This window comes from Aspergillus tanneri (assembly GCF_003426965.1).
Source record: "Aspergillus tanneri strain NIH1004 chromosome Unknown AapTan_6_pilon_pilon_pilon, whole genome shotgun sequence".
Taxonomy (NCBI): Eukaryota; Fungi; Ascomycota; class Eurotiomycetes; order Eurotiales; family Aspergillaceae; genus Aspergillus; species Aspergillus tanneri.
The window spans coordinates 1,810,046-1,833,084 of NW_022984633.1; the positions used below are offsets into that span (position 1 = coordinate 1,810,046).

Genomic DNA, 23,039 nt, shown 5'->3' on the forward strand with positions numbered 1-23,039 from the left:
AGCAGCCACCCTATTAAAACAAGGACAGAAGGTGTTTCTGGCGCCTTCCTGGGCTTCAGCGCTACCATCCTACAGCTCCGGAAGGAACATAACTGTGCTTGGATCAGCACGCAGAGCACTCCGGATACTATTGACAGTGACGAAAACCGGTTCGCACGATACCTAGCAACAGAGTGCGCCAACGCATACTTTAGGGCGGCCAAACTAAATGCAGGCTCCCATTCCATTTTTGTAAACAAAACATGAAATACTGCGGCTACAACTGCTTTTTAGCTGCCCAAAGCATGTTTAATATCACATTATCACATATTTTGAATCAGCTCGTTGGAGACTGCGCGTGATGTTCTATCAATGAGACAGCACCAGGATATCAGATAATGCGGGTTATCATGGAGTGTAAGGCAATGACACTTGTCAGTTTCGCTAGTACGTTGCAGCCCAGGCCACTTTAAAAAGTCTCCACCAAGGCAGCTTGAGCTTACTGTCGCATGCACTCACCTGCAGCTCCCTGAGTGCCTTCCCAATTTCCATATAGCTCAATATAGTCACTCGAAGGGGACCTCTAATTTTCGACGGCAGCTCATCAATTGCTTCTTGTGAATCTTTCGCGCACGTTTCCGCCTTGTCAAGAAGCCGATCTCGTAACACCGCAAGTCTGGGATGGGTAGGATTCTCAACAACCATAGATGGCGTTAATCCCTCTTCATTGAGCCAGGAGGTCGGAAAGTAAACACGTTGGTACTGTGCATCCTGTACAATGTCTCGTGCGATGTTCACGTACTGTAAAGCCTGACCCATACGCTCGGCAGCCGCAATCAGCCGGACGTAATCATCGTTCTTAATATCTTCCTGATGATGGTAGAAAATAAGATTAAGTACACTGGCAGCAACGGTACTTGCTACCCGGAAGGCGTATAGTTCCAAATCATTCTCTGTGGCAATGGGGAAGGTACCAGCCTTAGAGTCAAATTCTAAATCCATTTCAAAGCCCTTGAGAAGATTATAGAGGGGTTGACTTGACAGGCGCGATGCCGGGAGCAAACAGATGGGTAAAAATAGGGTAGGTGGGATTAGCCTCTCCAATCCTTTATTGCCATCTGCATCAACTTTTATGTGGTTGAAAATTACCGCTAAGGACTTAGAACATTGTTGGATCCAGTACCTAGCGGTATCTCGGTCAATTGCCTCATCGACCAAGTCATCCATTTTCCGGCAGAACGAGTATCTGAGATAGCTTGCGTCAATAGGATTACTCCACGCAAGGGAAAACCTGGGTTGCCTACAGAAAGATAAGATCGATCTGGAGTGGGCTGTCGAATAGCATGGAGCCCAGGTACATACTCTGGCTCTTGCTTTGTAGGTCATAAACAGCCTGGGAAAGCCCTGAAATAAAATTTCTGTCGTATTCTCGCCTATGTGTCAAAAAAAGGACAATAAGCTGTAGGATCGAGGGGTCCTTCACGGCATCCGATGTGGCGACCATATATTGGTATACCGCGGCGGCATTATCAATCGCAACAAGACCGAAGACAACCATGACGTTCGTGACAAGGAAGAATAGTGCCTCCCTATCCAAGCAAATGTAGAGGTTAACTCTTGTCCTTAACTCCTGTGTGCAGGAATAATGCTCACTCAGCTTCTAGGCTATTCCAAAGCTGGATGTTAACCTTGGTTCCGCTTTCAATAACCCAGGTTCCCCTTCTCAATGCCAACGTATCTACTAGCCAAAGGTACGCCGTCGGCAGGCAAATTGGTACCAAGGTATTGGTGAGCGGAAGAGCGAGGAAAAAGCGGTATGTCAACCCCCTAAATTATCCATCAATATCCCTGGAATTTATGCCCATAGACCAAGAACTCACCATTGAAAGATCATGACAGGAGACGCCCAAACTAAAATGCAGCCCATGTATGTGTACTTACCACCCCAGTATAAATACAGCAATCCCGAGGCTATGAGTCCTGTAAAGAACAGTATTCCTTGGTCCCTCCATACTCGAAGACGAGAAAAATAGAAGGGACCCATGTGCTGGTAGCTTGGTCCTGACAGATACATCGGCAGTACTAGTCGCTTGCTGAGCAAGAGATATACTATACTAGTATTGTAGGTCTGAATAATGAAAAAGAAGACTTCCTCCAGGGGTATGTCAGCAATTTTTGTCCCTACAATCGCACCGGCAGGATACGTCCATATCCGAGTGCGAATAAGATATGAGTCCCAAGGTATTGTCCAGGTCACCACGATCTGTCTCGTTAGTTATAAATGTGATCACCAAGAAATATAATGACGCTCTTACGCGTACCGCACACAGCAAGGATATTTTATAAAAATCATGTCTCGTAAAGAACGGTCGGTAGAGGACTGTGAGCACTACGGCTGGTGGAAGATTATACTTGACGTGACTTCTACCTGTTAGCTAAATTTTGAAAAACAAAAGCCATTATACTAACACCAGAAGGTAATCTAATCCCATTGTTCGATGACTAACGGGGGTGTTGTACCTGCAGTTGCAAGTCAACATAAGACTATGTTTTAGGAGTGGTCTGTAAATTAAATGTTACCAGATTTTAAATACGAGGGGTTTCAGAAGTTGAGCCAATTGATTTCCGCTATGTGGGCTGCAGTTATCATCAAAGAGCATTTGACAGTAAGGCTGGTACAATCCTTGCAACTGCCGGTACTTGAGGGGCCGGTAGCATTAAATGCGCGAAACTGCGGGATGCTTGGAAGTACAGCACTCCAGCACAACTTGGGGTCAAGTGTGCCGTCCAGGATGTCTCAGTGAGAGTAGTGGGGTCTAGAACGTACGAGTACGATGTACTTGGTCAATGTTGCATATTTTCGCAAGGTATAGACAATGAATGTGGGAGCCCAACCTGGCGGTAGGTGAGAAAAGGTAGAGCACGGACCTGAAGGGTTATCAGTCATGAGATCAGAAAGTACAAGCATGATCCTGGAACTAAACCGCCAAAAGTGAGGTATCAGAAAAGCAAACTGGAAGACGAAGATGATTCGTTCAGATAAAAGCCACACGCACAGTTTAAGTATATAGCAACCAGCAGAATTACGGAGCGTGGATGCAACAGACCAAAGAGAGAATATTATTGGACCAGTAAGAAGGATGAGATAACGAGAGCAAATCGGATATGTGCCAAAGACAAGAAAAGCGACGAAAAAGTACGAAGCCTGGCGAGAAATTGGGAGTCAAGTTTTATGGCAATTTTGCACGCAGCTCACACGGCAATGGCCGAAAGTGCACCCCTTTCTGACTGCACTAGTCGGATCTACTCATACCCATTGACTAGGATTTTGCTTAATTGACAAAATGAACTAGTGACATAGTGTTTCCGAAGTTGAAGATATATAGGCACAAAACCATCATCATTATTGACCAGTAAATTATAGAGGCCTAGCCACCAAGCCAACTGGCAGCAATCAGACCGTCCGTATCATGCCGCGAGTTAGAAAATCGCAACATCCGTACGTCTGGATCCGCTCCATGTTCGCTTTTGGATCTATCTTATGAATTAACAATATACTAAATTTCGCTCTCTCTCAGCCTCCTGGATGGAAATTTTGCACCTACCTCTGAGGTGCGGTCACCTGTATCTTGCCGCTATAAGGGTCTTATCCCACACGAACTGCTCGGTGGGCAGTATGTTCGAAATGGTAGTAATCCTGCAATCGTACCTAGTGGGAGAAGCGGCTACCACTGGTTCGACGGGGATGGAATGCTTACCGGTGTTTACTTCCGACGTACATATGATTCTTTGAAAGTACAGCCAGAATTTGTGTGCAAGTACGTTTGCACCGACATCTATCGAGCGTCTGAAAAGCTTCCAGCGCGGCTCATGCCGATTCTGCCGAGCTTCACGACACTGATAAACCAAAGTGTCAGCATTTTCACACTGGCTTTTGAACTGCTGCGGACTTTATTCCTGATTGCCTGGTCCTACATCCAGCTCTCACAATCTCCGATAAAGCGAATAAGTGTAGCTAACACGAACATCATTTTCCACGATGGTCGGGCCTTGGCGCTCAATGAAACCGGACCTCCAATGAGAATAAAGCTGCCGGAGATAGAAACTGTGGACTGGTTTACTGGCAGAGAGTCTGATGGTGTCAATGCGGGCTCTAAATATGGCTTTGGAGGCCCCGGGTTGCTGGGCTTCTTCAAGGAATGGACCACTGCACATGTTTGTTCATATTCACCGCATATTTTCTTGACATAAGACTGATGATAACTAGCCTCACATTGACCCACTGACTCAGGAGCTGGTCCTGCTTCATTCTACTCTTATTCCACCGTACGTTCGATATTCTATCATTCCGAATACGAATCCAAATCGTGCAACACCAGCAGCATGGTCACCGATTCTCGGAGCCACAGTCCTGGGATTCTCAAGTCCCAGAATTATACATGATTTCGGTGTTTCATTGGGTCACATTATTACCTTAGACTCACCCCTTTCTTTCAATCTGATAAATATACTGCGAGGAAGGCCCATAGTGCACTACAAGTGGGATGGTGTGTCCCGTTTCGGGATATTTCCACGCAGAACACCTAACGAGACAAAATGGTTCGAAACAGGACCCTGCCTTATTTTCCACGTTGCCAACAGTTGGGATGAGCGGCAGGGCCGTGACGAAGATTTTGTCGTTGTGAATATGCTTGTGTGTCGAATGACTAGCGCTTCAATAATGTATTTGACCGGGGATGTCCCGTCTCCCACTGGGCGCAAGACACGCTCAGAAGAAGAGCAATGTCGTCTTTACTACTACCAGTTCAATTTAAGTGATCAATGCAATAACATCACGCATGAGTGGGCTTTGTCTGCTATATGGTTTGAGCTTCCTGTCGTACCAAAGTCGAAGTCTATGCGTAATGCTCGTTTTGTGTACGGCTATTCAACAGCCCAGGCGTCATTTGGGGACCTAACGTTGCAGGCATTGAAGGCGGACTGCCTGGTCAAAGTCAATGCAGGGGCCTTGATTGAAAAGGGCAAGAAGGAAAGCCCAGTTCGGGTGATGGGTTGTGTTGACAAGAGATCAATATCAGAGATAATAACTTCTGCGGATCCTAACGACCCTATAAAAGTTTTTCGGATGCCACCGGGCTGCTACGGAGCGGAATGCTCCTTTGTCAGCCGTGAGGGTGCTTTGGACGAAGACGATGGCTGGCTTCTTACGTTTGTTTTCGATGAATCGCAGTTGCAGAAGGTGAGCAGAGAACAGTTTAGTGAATTGTGGATTATCAATGCAAAAGACATGCAAAGCGTTGTGGCTCGGGTTCAAATCCCCCATAGGGTCCCATATGGATTCCATGGCAGTTGGTTTTCCGAGAGTGACCTCCGCAGCCAGAGGGCTCTCGATAGCACGTCAAGGGGTAAGGATTAATGCAACTTAAAAGTGAGGGGATATTACTCTCATCTAGACCCGACCACTTTTAGGTGAAAAAGTCTGGGTTTGGAATCCAACTTGATTAGCTACAGGAAATACTGAAATTTTGATTACTTTGCTCTTGACTTATTCTGGGTTGCCCTTAAAGGCTGCCAGAATTTTTTTAAATGGCCCAATGAAATGCGGTCCTTGGCATCTGAATGCCCGATAGTCGCTCGAGTACCCTTGTTGCCTTTGTCTGCATACTCGTATTCCCGTCCATTGCAAGGTTCTAGAGGCGATGTTAGTGAAGAGATCATGAAGGGGGAGAGTCGCCTTAGTACATCGGTTTGGCAGCGTTTGATCATTGCACGGAGATTGTGTGGATACACCGGCTCCCTGATGTGACACTAATATATCTATCTAATAAATTCCACTCACTTGCGTTGCCGGAGCCATCACTTTCGAAGGGAGCGAGAGTAAATATTAAGTTGTGGTATTTATATCACAACCTTTTAGGGAATACTATTCCTTTTTTCGGAACATTTTAATCCACATGCACAGCAGTAGTTTCGTTCCCTTCCATCTTCTCATCCATCTAATTGTCACTTACGGGCCGGAACTGGGCAATAATTTCGTTATCGATGCTATGCAGGTCGTTTCGAACATCATCCTCCGCTGGGCTTAAGAAGTGTTTTACATCCATGAGATGATTGATCCTTGAAGACGCCTTCATGCTTTGAGAACGTCCATTGTGTAGGTTGGATCCCTGCTGGAATTAAATTCGCCTATTATGTTGGAAACCGATTGCAGTTTCGGTGGATGCCTTGATTAAGAGGCTGGTATCCGCTTGACGGGCTTGGAGGAAGCCAGACTATCAGAGTATTTCGCAGAGCGGAAGAACTGCATTGAATATCCCTAACAGCATCTTCGTGTGCCGAATATGGGCCCCAAGAAGGATCACATGCCTCCCATTCATCTCATCGTCCAACCATTGAAGATGCTCGTTGAAGACAGAAGCCGTTATCCACGCTGTTCGGTTTGAGCGACTGTGAATGTCAAAATTACGAATATTAAACCCAGAAGCTGCAAATGCGCGAGAGTGGGATGTAGTTCCAATAAGCCAGATAGGAAACGCTCCGAGCCGTCCGCATTGCTGCAGAAGATACCGGTCATCTGAGGAGGTTCATCCATCCTTCCAGGAAGACTACGGCTAGAGAGACTATATTCCAGCAACTATTTCAAAAAAACATGTCACCACAATGAAACACGTTCCGGGGAAACATAGAACTTACCTCACTGCAGCAATTTAAATGGACGTACTCTTCTGGGCATTGTCCTCCTAGCCTTACCCTCTGCAGCATTGGGAATGTCTTCGGAATTGGAAGCGCGACAAAAGTCCCGAAAATGCATTGTGGCTAGGAAGGCATACGGGAAAGTCAACATAATTAAGTCGAAGAAGCGTCGAGGTCTAGTATATGCAAACCAATTCCAATCAGACAGCCTTCTACTCGATGACAATGCGCAGTTTCCCTAAGACTCGACTTACAGATTCATACCGATGCAGGGATATCTTGCTAAAATAGCATGGAAGCTGAGCTGAGAGTGCAAAGATGCCCATTACACCATATCAGACTGCGGCCAATCAGTACATCACTGATACAGAAGACCAGAGTTAATCTTGGTGAAAGCCAGGCCTGATTGGAGAATCATATGGGACGTGAAATAGCTAGTTTGTAGTCGTGCGTTAGTTGCAAGTGTTATTGAAAATATGCAGCGATATGTCAAAGCATGGGTACAATAGTGCGGGTGTAGACTATCAGTTTTCGAATGGTACGATGGGTGCAGTGGTCCGGTAAACAACGCAAGGAAGCGGAGCTCCAGAAATGACGGATGTTGCCATTATTAGTACGATGGAATAGATAATGGTGCTTCTGACACCAGATGCAAAAACGAGGTAGGTTATAAAAGATGGGTCACAAGCTCCGGTGAGGAAAAAGTATGAGTGTGCTTGGGGACAATGATTTGAGGCAAAGGGTGATATGCACGATTAGGTGAAAACAGCAGAGGTTCATTATGACCAGGGTCCCTGGTGTTAAAGAGGAAGGATTCCTGCACGGTGGAACACGTAATAAATGGGTCGTTGGAACACATGAAACACTACATTGTATACGGTTGGATTCAAGAAGTAGCGGTGAGAAGTTATAGTTCTATTCACTCGATGTGCGGGGAATCCCGATGTACATAAGTCAATGTATGTCTACTATCCAGCCTTAATATCCAGAATTGCTATGAAGAACCTGGCCAGTTGCTAATAGTGTCCATACTCTGTTCGGATTATTGCATCATGGCCAATCCCCATGTCCTTGTTATCGGTAGGTGTACGAACATATCGATCTAATAGGGATTCCTCCTAACGACAAAATTAGGTGCGGGAGCTGGAGGAGTGGCTACGGCTACGAGGCTAGCAAAAAAAGGGTTCAAAGTCACTGTTGTGGAGAAGAATTCATCAATAGGTGGCCGGTGTTCTCTTTTCAGGCATAATGGTTTTGTATGCTGGCATAATCAACTTTTTGATGGAACCTTGAGCTCTGCTAACGTGTGTTCGCTAGAGGTTCGATCAAGGGCCTTCTCTGTTGCTCATGCCAGAACTTTTCCACGAAACGTTCGCAGATCTAGACACTACTATGGAAGATGAGGGCATCAAATTAGAGAAGTGCGAACCAAATTACCGGGTGTGGTTCTCAGACGGTGATGTGTTTAATATGTCCACCGATCTTTCAAAAATGAATAGCGAAATTGAACGCCACGAGGGTAGAGGTGGGATACGAAAGTTTTTCTCGTTTATGACTGAATCTGGAAGGCATTATGAACTGTCCAAGCTATATGTCCTGAAGTGCGATTTTCCACGACTGTTAAGCATGCTACGGTTGCCACTTCTGCGTTCCCTTTTTGCACTGCATCCTTTTGAAAGCATCTACTCGAGGGTTAGCAAATATTTCAGCTCAGATAAGATGCGAATGGTGTTCACGTTTGCAAGCATGTATTTGGGTATGAGTCCTTTTGAAGCCCCCGCAACATATTCTTTGCTTCACTTCACAGAGCTCGCCCATGGAATATGGTATCCTGTTGGTGGCTTCCAAAAAGTACTTGAAGCAATCGCAACAATAGGCAAGCGGCTTGGTGTTGAATACCGTTTGAACTCTCCTGTATCATCTATTTTGGTATCAGAAGACGGATATTATGCGACTGGCGCCTGCTTGGAAACAGGAGAACGTCTGGAGGCGGATCTTGTGATTGTAAATGCTGACTTAGTCTATGCTTATAACACACTTCTACCGCCCTCGAATTTTGCACGCTCTTTACAAAAAAGACCGGTGTCTTGCAGCAGTATTTCATTCTTCTGGTCATTCAACCAGAAGATTCCAAAACTCAAAACACACAATATATTCCTTGCGAGTAAGTATAAGGAAAGTTTTGATGCAATCTTTCAGGGCCGCAAACTTCCTCAGGAGCCATCATTTTATGTGAACGTGCCCAGTCGAATCGATCCGACAGCAGCACCGGAAGGCAAAGAAGCAGTGATAGTCCTTGTTCCGGTCAGCCATCAAGCTGACGATGGCCCTACAATGAGTGAGACGATTCGGAAAGACTGGGACATTCTCGTTGCGCGCGTTCGTGAAACTATTTTTCACACCCTTGAGCAGCGCACTGGATGCAAAAAACTCCGCGATGACCTTTTGCACGAGCAGGTAGAAACCCCATTAAGCTGGAAGTCCAAGTTTAACTTGGATCGAGGGGCAATATTGGGCTTGTCCCATTCATTTTTCAATGTACTGTCGTTCCGCCCGAGCATAAAACATAGCAAAATCAAGAGGCTCTACTTTGTAGGTGCGAGCACGCATCCTGGAACAGGGGTCCCCGTTTGCCTTAGCGGAAGTAAGATAGTCAGCGAAGAGATATGCAATGAGTGGGGCGTCAATCGTGCTTGCCGCAAAGGAATGACAAGGGGAATGCCTGCTTGCGTCTTGATAGCTATCGTGTTCTGTGCTGGACTATATTATGCCTCGTCAAATCCACAACTGTATCTGGGATGGTTTTTGTCAGCCTGAGACTTAACGACAACCCACATTTCGTTATTGCGAATTACAGAACTATATGCCGCGATATTTGATCCTGCTATAAATCGAGGCTCGACCAAGGAAACTGTAGTGCTTCACATACGGAATGAATTCCGTATGTAATCCGATTGATTGGAAATCAATTTGATATTCTTCTAGTATATAAACCCTTCAGTTTACTATGAGAATAGGTAATTACAAAAAAAAAAAAAAAAATTTGTCCTCTGATTCACAACAGACCCTTATATCAGTTATTTGTATTGAAGCAGATTGTTATATAGGAAAGATTAGTTAGACAATTTCAGAATTAGGTGGCAAGTCAACAATTTTTTCAATTCGTCTGGAAAAGTCAAGTCAAACCTCCAGGCTCAGCCTTTTACCCCACTCGCGAAACTTGCAAATACTACAGGCAACCACCAACTGGATTGTCGGAGAAAGATTCCACTTTATTAGAAGTTTCTAAGGTTACTACTGGTGTATTGCACCCCGGCTCAGCCCGTAAAATAAATGAATAGTATTTGTCAGAATTACCACTACACCATAGGTACAAAAGGTAGCGCTCGTTGATAGACGCGGTTAAGCTATCCGATGGCTCAGACCAAAGACATGCAACCATGTAATGAATTCGGGAGAAGAGCTTTGGTGGGCAATGTCAGAGGCTACACTATAGGCGTACTACCTATACGTTAACTTATGACAAGATTAGAGGAGCAAATAAGTAAGGCCCTAGCTATGCTCAAGCGAAGACCCACTTACGCATATGGGAGGGTCGAACAAGAATGGGCAAATGGTCCGCAGTACGGAGGAATCCGTATCCATTTGCAGATTCACAGAAGGGAAACACCCATGTAGTGCATTTGATTTGCTCTAGTTGCTCTATCGGCAGCAGAATTTCGTCCTGCAAGACCGACCGGCTATGTTGAGCCAGAAAAGATTCCATATTTGTTCTATCGGGAATGGAAGGGAGGGATGTGCAACCATAGAATTGCGAAATGGCAAGTTCAGTCTGCGACATGTCGAGAGCAGATGCAGCTCTTGCCCGTAGGGGACATGTGCGTGCTTTATGGAATCGATCAACCTTTTCGCCAATAAATACAGAGTGCCTCCCAACATTACAGAATATTCACTTGCATCAATTCCCTCTCCCCTTCAATGCCAGCCTACACAATAGACTAAAAACCAAAAAGATTACTACAGTAATAACATTTTTCTAATCTTTCAAATATTTTCGATATGTTCGAAAAGGACCATGTGTTCCCCCATCTCACACTTAAGTGGGTGATATATAATAAAAACACGATGTTAACCAATTCGCGAATTTCCCGCTAGCGTAAAAGAAAGGTTCTTCCAATAATTACCTCATACAAGACTAAAGTAACAAGGGGACACAGTTAAAAGTTGAGGCAAAGTTGGTCACTTTCTCGAGGCGCGTCACCTGTGTACACATTAGGCAGACAACCAAATAGTTGCAGATGTATTACTACCAGACTTGGTTTTATGTGGCCTTTGACCTCCGATGTCAAGAGCTCTCGGGAGATGTACAAAGAGTCCATAGACGAGCGTTGTCTCTTATTCCTAACGAGATTTTGGGTTCATGTGTCTGTCCAAAATATTAGGGATTCGGATAACCTGGGGAAAGGACTTTATCCAGCTTAACCAGGAGTTCTATGCATACTCTATTTTGGAGGAATTTGGAATGCTAGATTCAAGAGATCAAGATCTTCCATTAAGTCCCAGCATTGATCTAAATGATGAAAATTCCCGCAAACTAACCCGGGATCTGCATGAGAAATACAGGAAAATTTTGGACGCTTGACATACTGGCTGGTGGAACCAGAGCAGACATTAATTCATGTCAACGATTAAGCCAAATCTTGCAGAACCCAGAGATATTCATCTTCGAGCATCGAAACACATTCTCCGATATGTGAAGAAGACTATAAGTTGATAAGTATAGCTTAAAGGGGAGGAGGAACAATGGATAATGGAACTCTGATCATCATATGAAATGCAACAAAATGTCGCTCAACCAGTGCTACATATTTTGCATGGCGGAGACCATTAGCTGGTGCAGTAGAAAGCAGCCATAACTGCACTCTACTACTAAGCTGAATATATTGCTGCTGCAGAAGCTGCTAAGCATGCAATCTGGATTAGACACTTTCTTATAGCTATTGCAAGCCATGCGGAGCAGTTAGATTAGGTGTTGATAACCAGGGAGCTTGGACTGCAAACAACCCGGTTAATCACCTCGGAGCAAGCATATTCGCATCATACCATGCAATCAGGGATTTCATTGAACATGTGACATTAGGCAATTTATATTCCTAATCTGAAATGCTTGCGGATGGACTCACAAGGCGTACGGGTAAGGATTAAGCAAATGGTAAGAAGTTGCAACTAAATGGGTTGGAGAACTAAGATCCTATGGATGCAACATCTAGGACTTCAGATTGATTATTAGAGGCGTCAACACCCCTCCCAATTGTTTTGTTTATTTCCTGTTTTGGAAGTCTGTAGGCTTCATTTCATTCATTTATGGAAAGGCTACGGGGTATGAACGAAGGGGAGTGTTACGGAAACACTATAATCCGCCCGAGTTGGCGGTGCGGAAGTATCTGACGATCCATCCAACCCCTCAATCCTTTAGTTAGTTGAGCACCCAGATAGGAATGCAAGAGACTCAGTTGGTTGAGATACTGTGATTCCTGGTGTTTCCACAGAAGGACATCTACTTCCTAGTTAGGCTAGTTGGCCTGTAGCTGATAGAATAGCTCCCTACGCCCCATTTCCCCTGAGTTCACAACAATATCCGAGGAGCATGTTCCAAGCTCTCAGGAACAGGCTTGGCCGTGGAGCAGGCTAGAGTTCCTAGAAGTCTGGATAGTCCTAGGAGCAGGCAAATCATACGAAAATACCAAGACATAAGAGCTAATGGCCGCCAAGACTTGTTGCTGAGGGTAGCAACAGTTAATATTCTATGCTGGTGTACGTTATCAAAAGCCCCTGCCTATTTATTAAAATAGTACAGGAACAAGTAAGTCTTGCTTTTACTACCTAGCATGCTCTAGCTTTTTCTGAAATCTGCTGCTAAGATACTAGCCACAAAACTTAGTGCGCATAAAACGACTGCTATAAATATAACATGATAGTTTCCCCACCCGGGCACCTTTGGCTGGTCTGATCTTTTTTATATACATAACCACTGCTGCTCTTGCCCACCTTTCTTAACAAACAATCTGGCCAGATAATATTTAAACAACAGAACATAAACCGACGCTGGTCCACGGCAAAGAGCCAAACTGTCAGGGGCTGAACCCGTAGAACCTATAGGATAGGTTATGTACAAAAAGGAATCATTGAAGAAGGGAAGAAAGGAAAATTGTGCTGGTTTGGTTGTCTCTGCGCTAGTAGAGATAAAACCACTTGACCATATAAAAAGGTACAAGACGACTGATCTTCGATCAGTCGCATCTAGCGCCCAATATAGTACTGTAGATCACCAACTGCCGCCCGATACCGCCTGCCGCCCAAAATCTTTACTCACCGACTTTACAAACGTAGATGTTTAATTTACCATATCTCATTCAATATGGCTTCAATGGAAGCCGCGTTAGCTGCAATCAATTTGTTGGACCAGGAGAATGGATTAACTATACTCAAATTGCAAAACGGTTTGGTGTTGATCGATCAACGCTATCAAGGCGTCACCGCGGAGTTCAGCAGCCGAGGGAGGAGCAATATGAAGACCAGCGATTCCTCAACAACCAGCAGGCCAAAGAGCTTGTGTCCTTTATAAATAAGCAATCGGAGCGAGGCCTTTATTATACGCATGAGATGCTACGGAATTTTGCAAAGGAATTGCTGGAACAAAGCCAGGAAAGAACTGGCCTGGCCGCTTCTTAGAAAGGCATAAAAGGACCTTATATCTTGCTATACAACTGGTATTGATTCTGCACGCAAGCGGGCTGATTCTGCATTTAAATATGCTTTATACTTTGAGTATCTGGGCCGGAAAATCAAGGAATACAATATACAGCAAGAGGATATGTACAATATGGATAAGAAAGGATTTCTTATTAGGATGCTTCCTAAGGGCAAGAGAATCTTTTCTAGGCAATTATATCAAGCAAGGAGGCCTCAAGCAACGCCTACAGGATGGTAATCGGGAGTGGATTACTACAATTGCATTATTTGTGCAGACCAGACTTTTCTTTCTCCTGGTTTGATATACCAAGCGGTATCTGGTAAACTACAAGACTCCTGGCTTCAAGATTTTAATACTACAAACCAACAATGTTTCTTTGCATCTTCACCTTCTGGCTGGACCAATAATGAGCTAGGATTTGCATGGCTTCAGCAAATATTTGACCGGGAAACAAAGGCCAAAGCTAGGAGGCGTTGGAGGCTTTTAATTCTTAATGGTCATGGATCCCATGTTACCATGAAGTTTTTAAACTACTGTGAGGCTAATAAGATCTTTGTGGCGACCTATCCACCTCATTCTACGCATTCCTTGCAGCCGCTTGATGTCAGTATCTTTGGACCGCTTTTAGCAGCCTACGGAGGTCAATTGGAAGCATTTTTACATGAATCTCAAGGCCTAAGCCGTATTACCAAGCGGGATTTCTTCAGGCTATTCTGGCCAAGCTGGACGAAGGCCTTATCTGCAGGAAATATTGAAAGTGCGTGGAGAACTGTTGGGTTATAGCCTTTTAATCCTGAAGTGGTATTGGCACGGTTTAGCAAGTTAGAGGATAAAAGACCTTCTTCTAGCAGTTCCTCTAGGTCTGTTATACAAGCAGAGGATTGGAGAAAGATTGAACAGCTTCTTAGAGAACTTTTTGCAGACTTCCGGGACAAAACACTAAAATTTGAGCCGAACGATGCATTATTTTCTACAGAGAATATCCTGTTAAGCTACGAATAGGGCCTCCAGACGGCTCTCCAGAATAAGAAAAAGAGACGCCAACGTGCCAAAGCCTTTACAGTTTGAATTACAGGCTCCTGAGGATGGTAATGCAGTATTCTATTCTCCTAATAAAATCCAGCAAGCTCGGGATCTTCAAGCAGAAAAAGAGAAGCAAATACAGCTTTCAAAGGCTTAAAAAAGGAAGAGAAGCTACGCCGTCAGCTAGAAAAGGAAAAGAAACAACAATTAATTGAAGAAAGGAAAAGAATCAGGGCATCTAATTAAGAGATACGTGCCCAAGCAGCGGAGGAAAAGAAACGCCAGAAGGAAGAGGATCGGTTGGCTAAAGAGGCCAATATACAGCTTCAAAATGACTTTAAATAGTCCAGAAAATGCAAGAAGAATCCTCCGGCAACTCCAAAAGCAAAGAATCAGGAAGATATTGTTGTTCCAGCACCTGAAGTTGTTGGAGAGGCCTCTATCACGGTAAATCGCCGAGGAAGGCAGATCCGGCTACCACATCGCTTTCGGAGCGATTAAAATTTGTACATAGCTTCTTTAGGACCTCAGTTTCAGTACCTAAAAAGATCTCGGTATAATTTAAATTGTATGTGGCTCAAAAGCTTCATTTTCGACATTGCGGTGGTGTGTTGAAATTGGGCGGCAGGCGGTGTCGGGCGGCAGGTAGTGACCTACAGTATGTTACAGGTTCAGCCTGTGACAAAAATGAGCGGTAAACAAGGTGAAAGATCACCTTGTCATAAGGATCGAGGGCCAATGGAGCCAAAAGGGACAGTAGGGACAGTAGGGACAATAGTGTAAAGGGGCAAAATTCCTTGCTATCTAATGACTAGATATACACAAGGAGGAATCGCTGGTAGGAAGAAAGTAAAAGGGGAAGAGGGAAGAAGCGTGCGCTCTCATACGATGAGTCATGTGACTGCAATAAGCGGACCAATCATATGTGCCAATTGTAGAGAAGGAGATATACAAGTGTAGCCTGCGACAAATAGGGACAATAGGGACAACAGGGACCATAGGCCCGAGAAGGTGAACGGGCCCCAGTCCTTTACAATTTATTAAAAAGTTTTTTAAACAGGGTTGTATTATAAGCCTGGTGGGCGATATTAAGCAGCTATTTAAAACAAAGGCAATTAAAAATATCATTAATTAAACTATTATTATTAGCAGGCACGGGGCCGACCTGACTTATTTTTTAAAGGTTGGGTTAATCCCAAATCTGTACGTGGTTGCCGGATGTGAGTTTCTGGTTTTAATACCGGAGGTAGTTTAACAGGCCCAGGTTTGTTTACAGCACTGTACATGAACCGATTGACATTATAGACCTTCGTAACTACCAGGTGCCTTCTAAACCGGAAATTCGGGCAACAATATGCTAGGCTGTTCGAGCAATATGGGATGCTGCAACCTATTTTGCTCCAGCCTATATTGGAAAGCAAAAATTCGTCGACTGCGCCTTAATAGCAAACAACCCCGTGGACAAGGCTGAGGTGAAGCTTTGACTATTTGGGGCAAAAAAAAAAAAGAAAATGTACAGCTGCTAGTAAAGTGCTTTATATTAATTAAAAAGGAGTCCTGGGAAAGAAGGCAATGGAAGATAATATAGAGGAAACATCTTCCAAGCACTTTACTCAGGCCGAGCGGACCGTGCGGCGGCGGCACTATCTCAGGAAGTGTTACTTTTAATTCAATGTAGATCAGGGGCTGGAGGTTCCTTTGGCAGGGTACAGCAGCAGGGCTTAATTGAAGCCGCAACAGATGCATATTTGCGTTACAAGGAGGTAGCTAGAATAGAAGCAGTGAGTGCATATGGAGAGCTTTGACTGGTCATAGGTGCTGTTTCCTGAAAATTGCTCGATGCCTGTGACCATGCTGTCGGGCGATAAAGATAAGTATGAGCAGAATGGGGGATCTATTGCGGCGGGGCTGAACAGAGAACAGTGGGTAACAATTGTGGAGGTCGTGTTTTGTATATACAGTATAAGTCCTGATAAATAAAGCTGAAAGGCTTATCAGCAGCTGTTGGGTCGTCATCCAATAGTAGGTATTCTCATTGGCTAAAATGCGAAAGCGTGGAGAGTGAGGTTGGATCCATGGACATTATCTGTGTGTACGTGATCTAGTCATGTGACACAGAGCGAGTGTTAGGGACCTACCATATGTCAGATAAGTTGGTGGTAATAGTGACGTAAACAAGGTCATAAAAGAGGGGTAAAAACGAACTCCCCTACACCTAGCAGAAGAAGAAACCTAATGATCCATAATAATAATCACAAGAATGATCATATGTTGATCAATATAATCAAGAACCCATCTAAAACAATCATTTTAAGCACCTTTCAAGAATAGTGTCTACTTTCCTATTCGGTATTAGCCGAATATCGGATAATTAAGAGTCTCATACGCTGATCCACGTTTTATACGGCCCACCGATCCAACTATTTGACCTTTTCTTCCTCTAAACAGAATGTCTACCCAGAATACCATCATTTTGAAATCACAGGACCACTGGGAGGAATGGAATGCCCAATTTGAAGGATTAGCTCGAGGCAAGAACGTATGGGATATCATTATTGGAAACAAGGAAGAACTTCCTGAACCATCCGAACCCATAGAGGGAGAACGCTCCACCTGCTGGAAGCACTCGTTCACAATCAGGAACGCCTGTTTCCTTTGCAGATCATCAATTTGCTTGGACAAGATATAAAACACGTCTTGATGTCTATACCAGGCAGCAATCCCAGCTAGATAAGCTTCGGGAATGGATGCAGAAAAACAATCTCTCCATCAGTCTATAAACACTGCTGCAAACCAGCCAAATCAATGCAGGAGTGGTACACTAATCTACAACAAAGTGTTGGAATAGATAGTGCTACTACTAAGAATCTTGCCCGTGAAGCATATAAGAAAGCAATCAAGCCGATTACTAAATCAAAAGATGCTCTTACCTGGATAAACAACTGGGAAGAAGCTATGCAGAAGGCTACAGATGCAGAAATTGCAGTGGGAATATCAACAAGTGATTGGATTAATGACTTTCTAGCCGCTATACGTCCTATAAATCCTGTATGGGCAACGTCCTATCAAATGGCTAAACAAAAAGAGATTGATAGAAATAAGCTTACATTCCGACTGGCAGCGCAAGACTTCCGGAGAGGTTTGAATACCAATTTGATAAACCAAAGCAATAATAGAATTGCTAAAAGGGTCATTTGGTCCTACCTTTAATGCAGATGAAGCCGATGAGGCTGAATGCCCGGAACAGAATCTCGCACCAGGGAGTCAAAGGCAAACACAAAAGCGCAAGAATAATGACAGTCTTGGTAACCGTGGATCGGTCAAACAGGCTAAAGGCCTTGGTCACCAGGAGGTCAAACAGACTGATCAAGCTTGCAAAGCATGTGGTCAAAGGCATGAATGGAAAGACTGTTTCTATCTAGCTCTAAAAAAGGTGTACCAAAAGGATTTAGGGAACGAGCTGCAACTAGAAGGTATATTGATCTACTGCTTCAAACAGACAAGGAATTTGCAAAAGAAGTTAAAGAATGGCAGAATCAGCAAATATCGAATCAAAAACAGCAAGCAGACAGTCCGGAATGACTATTACAAAAACAGGTAGGTTAGATGCCTGCATTATTTGCAGTTTATTCAACCACCTATCCATTAAAGCACTCAGCTATATTGGACTCCGGATCAACTATCCACATTTTTAATATACGCTCTCGATTCAATTCTTATAGACCTGCTCAGCTAGGGGACTTTGTATGGGCAGGAGACTCTAAGATAGGCATCCAGGGATATGGCAACGTGGTGGTTCAAGATAAAAAGGGAATATTCTATATCTCCAAGATGCAGCGTACTGTCCCAGTATTGCATGCAATTTAGTGTCTTTACGCCAGCTGCATCGAGCAGGAATATGGTGGGATAACCGACCAGGGCACAATCTCCTAAGACAAAATAATCAACCAGTTGCATACTTGGAGGACCGATTTGACCAGTTTGTTATTAAATATAATCCTACCTCTACCAGAGACATCTAATATGCAAGCTTCCTAGTTTATCGTAACCAAGAATACACGCGCATATGCAAACCGCTGGCATCTACGTCTAGGACATCCTGGACCACTTGCATTAGAACACCTGGTTAACTCAACCAAGGGTGTAAGGATTCGAGGGCCTACAACAGTGGAATGTGATGCATGCGGAATTGCTAAACTAAAAGCGTTAAATACGAAGGACCCCATCTGACTTTATTGAAGGTCCAGGTCAACGATTAGCTATTGATTTCCATGATTTCGAACCAGGATATGGAGGCTTTAAAAGCTTAATACTTGCAACAGACCGATGGTTATACTTTATATGGGACTACTATTTATAAGACCGGACAGTTTAATCTATAACTGCTGCATTAAGACATCTACTTGGAACGCTTGAACGAATGGATATCAAGGTTAGAGTAGTCGAATGTGACAACAATAAAATAGCTGGTCAAAAGCTACAGGTGGAAGCATTTCTACAGTCAGATCCCTACTTTTTATAAAGGTAGAGCCTACTGCACCTTATACTGCAGCTCAAAATGGTGGTGCAGAGCGCTCAGGGGTGTTATAAAGAATAAAGCACGAGCCCATGCGGGAACATGCCAAACTACCTGACTTTCTATGGCCAGAGATTGTACGCGCAGCGGTTTACCTTTACAATCAAACTCCTTAGTATCAAGCTAATTGGAAAACACCATTTGATCGATTCCATACGCATGTTGCACATCAAGATGGGATTGCTATCTATAACCGGAAGCCCTATCAGGCACATCTAAAGGTCTATGGGTGCAAAGCATTTGCAATGACTACTGAAGCATTAAAAAAACCAACTGGAAACAGAGGTTCAACCCCAAAGCACATATTGGATATCTAGTAGGATATAATTCTACTAATATCTACCGGATTTGGATTCCACGTTTAAACCGGATTATTCGCACAAGAGATGTGATCTTCAACGAAGATGAGCAGTTCTCAGGGATTTCCAGGGATTGGTTATAAGTCTTCTATATAACCAATTCCAGAGAGTGCCTATAGAGGAGTTTAATCAGATTATTAAAGATATTGAAGTTCAAGAGGATCCTGCACCACCAAGCTGTGCGGAGCAGGGAAGAGGACCAACTAGTTGGACATTTTGATACACCTGATTATCTTATTAATATGGCTCAACTACCACTGGAAGAGACATCCACTTGGAATGCGGATATTAATGCAAGCCAAATTTAAAAGAATGCAGATACTGCATATCCTACACCACCACTAGAGGAAGATGTTGAACCTGCAACTCTAATGGCAATAAACTGCATTGTACCAGTGAGCCAACTAAAACATCTAACTGCATGGAAAGCGTCATTCCTAGCGGGACCATTAATTCAACCAAAGGAACCAGGGATTACAAAAGCTCAAGCCGAACGCTTAGATAAAAAGCTAAAAACAACTGCACCATAAGGAACTACCACCTGCACCTGTTTTCCATAGAGATCTTATTAATCATCCACTTGGCAACCAGTTCAAGCAGGCTGAAAAAGATCATCTAGAAGGACACAGAAATATGCAGACGTGGATAAAGATAAGCAAGACTTAGTTGCAAAGGCAAGCAACTCCTAGACTGCAAATAGGTCTATACCTATAAATATAATCAGGAGGGAATCATGCAAAAATGCAAGGCCCGCCTGGTTGTACGCGGTGACCAGCAGGAGAAAGGAGCTGCAGATCTATATGTGTTAACGCTGGCTATAAGATCATTTAGAATCTTATTATTTATTGCTGCAAGGTTTGACCTGGAGCTTATCCAATATGACATCACCAACGCGTTCGTGAACGCAGATATAGATGAGGATATCTATATGCGGATGCCACCAGGATACTGAAAGCCAGGTACAATTCTAAAGCTTAAAAGGGCTCTATTTGGTTTAAAATAATCACCACGACTGTGGCAGAAGCATTTTAAAGCGTCACTTTAAGACCTAGGATTTAACCCTATTCTGCATGAATCATGCTGCATGATTAAGCAAGGCATACTAGTATTCTTCTATGTGGATGATATAATAATTGCATATCAAAAACACTACAGGGAAGCAGTTAACGAAGTAGTCGATCAGCTCCAAAGCCAGTATAAAATGACTGGAGGAGACAATCTGCAGTGGTATCTAGGAATAGAGGTGATTCGGGATAGAAGCAGACGACTAATATGGCTAAGTCAACAATCTTATATATAAAAAAGATTGCTAACCTGGCTGAATCAACACCATCAGGTACTATCCCAATAACTACAGATAACCTGCATATTAATACGGGAATGGCCATACAACATCGCATACAAATCTATCAAAAAAAGATTGGATTAATCATGTACACAGCGGTGACAACCAGGCCAGATATAGCTTGCGCAGTATCTAAACTATCTCGCTTTCTTACCAACCCAAGCAACGAACACCAAATTGAAGCCGATCGAATCCTAGTATACCTATATCGAACCAGGTATCTAGCTTTGCAGCTAGGGGGTGGCGATAACTTTACTCTATACAGTGACGCTTTATTTGCAGATAACTGGGATTTAAAGAGCTCACAGGGATATATAATGCAGTTGTTTGGAGGAATAATAGGATGAAGGGCAAATAAGCAAGATACTGTGATAACTTTAATTACTAAAGCAGAGCTCCTAGCACTGTCCCAAGCAGCTAAAGAAGGGATGTTTATTAGCAGGCTGCTTGAAGAGCTAAAGATTTAACTGGATTAACACCAACATATTCAAATACTATGTGATAATCGTCAAACATCGGCTCGTCCATGAAGATATCAATCGCTTGCAGACGAAGCTTCGACATGTTGATATCCATAATCACTGGCTCAGGCAGGAAGCTCTCCAAGGAAGAATTCAAATTGGCTACACGCCTACAGACAAGATGTTGGTAGATGGACTTACCAAAGCGCTTCCAAAGCAGAAATTCAACACATTTGTGAACCAACTAGGCCTCCGAGATAGATCAGATTCAAGCTGAATAACTTCAGAAAGATCAAAAGGGGAAAGCTTTGAATCTGAGGGGGTGTGTTAGATAAGTTGGTGGTAATAGTGATGTAAACAAGGTTATAAAAGAGGGGTAAAAATGAACTCCCCTACACCTAGCAGAAGAAGCAACCTAATGATCTATAATAATAATCACAAGAATGATCATATGTTGATCAATATAATCAAGAACCCATCTAAAAACAATCATTTTAAGCACCTTTCAAGAATAGTGTCTACTTTCCTATTTCGGTATTAGCCGAATATCGGATACCATATTCGGTATGGTCACGTGGCCTCACTTAGTCACCCATCTAGATAGTCAGCTCGCCTGAGCCCCTTGAATTCAGAGAATTGTGCCTCGCGAACAGGTTATGAGACCCTCTATATCTTCCTTTTAGAGCTGATATTACGTGGTTTTAAACCACCTGTTTTGTCTATTCAATTGCCTCTCGAGGAATTGATAATAATTTCAATTAAAAATAGGCCCGAAGAAGGGAAAAGCGCCTGCTAGGGATGAATCTCCATACTGTACGCCTGGCCCATCCTCTCCTGCGATAATAAGACCACTACCACGAGATACTGCGTCGGAGGAGGAAGAGGATAATCGCATGGAATACGTGTCAAGGGACCAATTTCAGGGGATCTCCAAACGCAGCTGCAGAATCAACAAACTCAAATGCAGCAAATAATAGAGCTAATTTAACATAGTTAATCGCCCCTTTTAAGTACGCCTACTCTAAATCCGAAGCCCACATTAACAGCTCTACCGCCACCAAGCGAGGATGACGCCGGCCGTGCGAGTATAATACAAGCAGTTAGCGCCATGCAGAAGGATGTTGGTCGAAAGCTTCAATATAAAACCAAGATCTTTAAAGATTTCCAATTTTGCGGATTGGAAAGAGGATCTACTTAAAGACGCCCGTATTATAAACGCGGAGTCGATTTTGATTAACGAGGAGCTCAATCCACCAGACAGTGACGAGCTCAATTCAGCAATTTGGCAGATGAAGAATAAAGCTTTGGCTATCTAAATCTACCAGTCAATGTCACGAGAAGTGCAGGATCGCCTAGGTGAGATAGATATATCTCGAAGGCAGCTGCATTATATATACGAATCTATGAGGCCATAGGTCAGACGAAGGCCCAGGAGCGCTATGACCTAGTGCGAGAAATTATTGATATCGAATTATATGATGGCGATTATTTGGTGTACGAGAGCAAGCTTTTAATGCTCCAGGCACGCGCGAAACACCTCCATGTAACTGTGGATAACATATTTTATGATATCCACTATATTCGCCTACGCAATTGGCAATCGAATTTTATAACGAATAAGCTTGATCCATTCCTTGCCTCAGGGGCAGGAAATCAACCGATTAAGAATACCGATCTAGTTAAGATTGGACGATAGTTAAAATTGCAATAATCTAATACATGCCGTTCAAAGACTTCTGGATCAAACCAACAATCTGATGGCATCAAAAAAAGCCGGATAACAAGTTATCGGACTCTACCTCTTCTAAAGATGCGAAATTGTCTTGCAGTTATTACGGACAACATTTTT

At 43.6% G+C, this 23,039-nt stretch overlaps 4 protein-coding genes across 4 annotated transcripts; 3 read left to right on the forward strand and 1 right to left on the reverse strand.

The window, feature by feature from the left end:
• Positions 1–423: 423 nt before the first annotated feature.
• Positions 424–1,873, reverse strand: ATNIH1004_008627 (terpene cyclase; the record flags this gene model as incomplete). Its single annotated transcript, XM_033573232.1, has 4 exons — positions 424–1,225; positions 1,284–1,568; positions 1,633–1,806; positions 1,860–1,873. 4 exons carry the CDS (start codon positions 1,871–1,873, stop codon positions 424–426), a joined length of 1,275 nt encoding a protein of 424 aa, XP_033423784.1.
• A 1,576-nt stretch (positions 1,874–3,449) lies between these two features.
• ATNIH1004_008628 (carotenoid oxygenase family protein) lies at positions 3,450–5,395 on the forward strand (the record flags this gene model as incomplete). Its single annotated transcript, XM_033573233.1, has 4 exons — positions 3,450–3,478; positions 3,558–4,194; positions 4,247–4,305; positions 4,558–5,395. The coding sequence occupies 4 exons, from the start codon at positions 3,450–3,452 to the stop codon at positions 5,393–5,395; spliced, it is 1,563 nt and encodes a 520-aa protein (XP_033423785.1).
• A 2,329-nt stretch (positions 5,396–7,724) lies between these two features.
• On the forward strand, positions 7,725–9,621 carry ATNIH1004_008629 (phytoene desaturase family protein; the record flags this gene model as incomplete). Its single annotated transcript, XM_033573234.1, has 4 exons — positions 7,725–7,752; positions 7,807–7,928; positions 7,990–9,316; positions 9,530–9,621. 4 exons carry the CDS (start codon positions 7,725–7,727, stop codon positions 9,619–9,621), a joined length of 1,569 nt encoding a protein of 522 aa, XP_033423786.1.
• Positions 9,622–16,898: 7,277 nt separating this feature from the next.
• ATNIH1004_008630 (uncharacterized protein) lies at positions 16,899–17,229 on the forward strand (the record flags this gene model as incomplete). The annotated part of the gene is made up of 2 exons (XM_033573235.1): positions 16,899–16,988; positions 17,047–17,229. 2 exons carry the CDS (start codon positions 16,899–16,901, stop codon positions 17,227–17,229), a joined length of 273 nt encoding a protein of 90 aa, XP_033423787.1.
• Between the last annotated feature and the right edge of the window lie 5,810 nt (positions 17,230–23,039).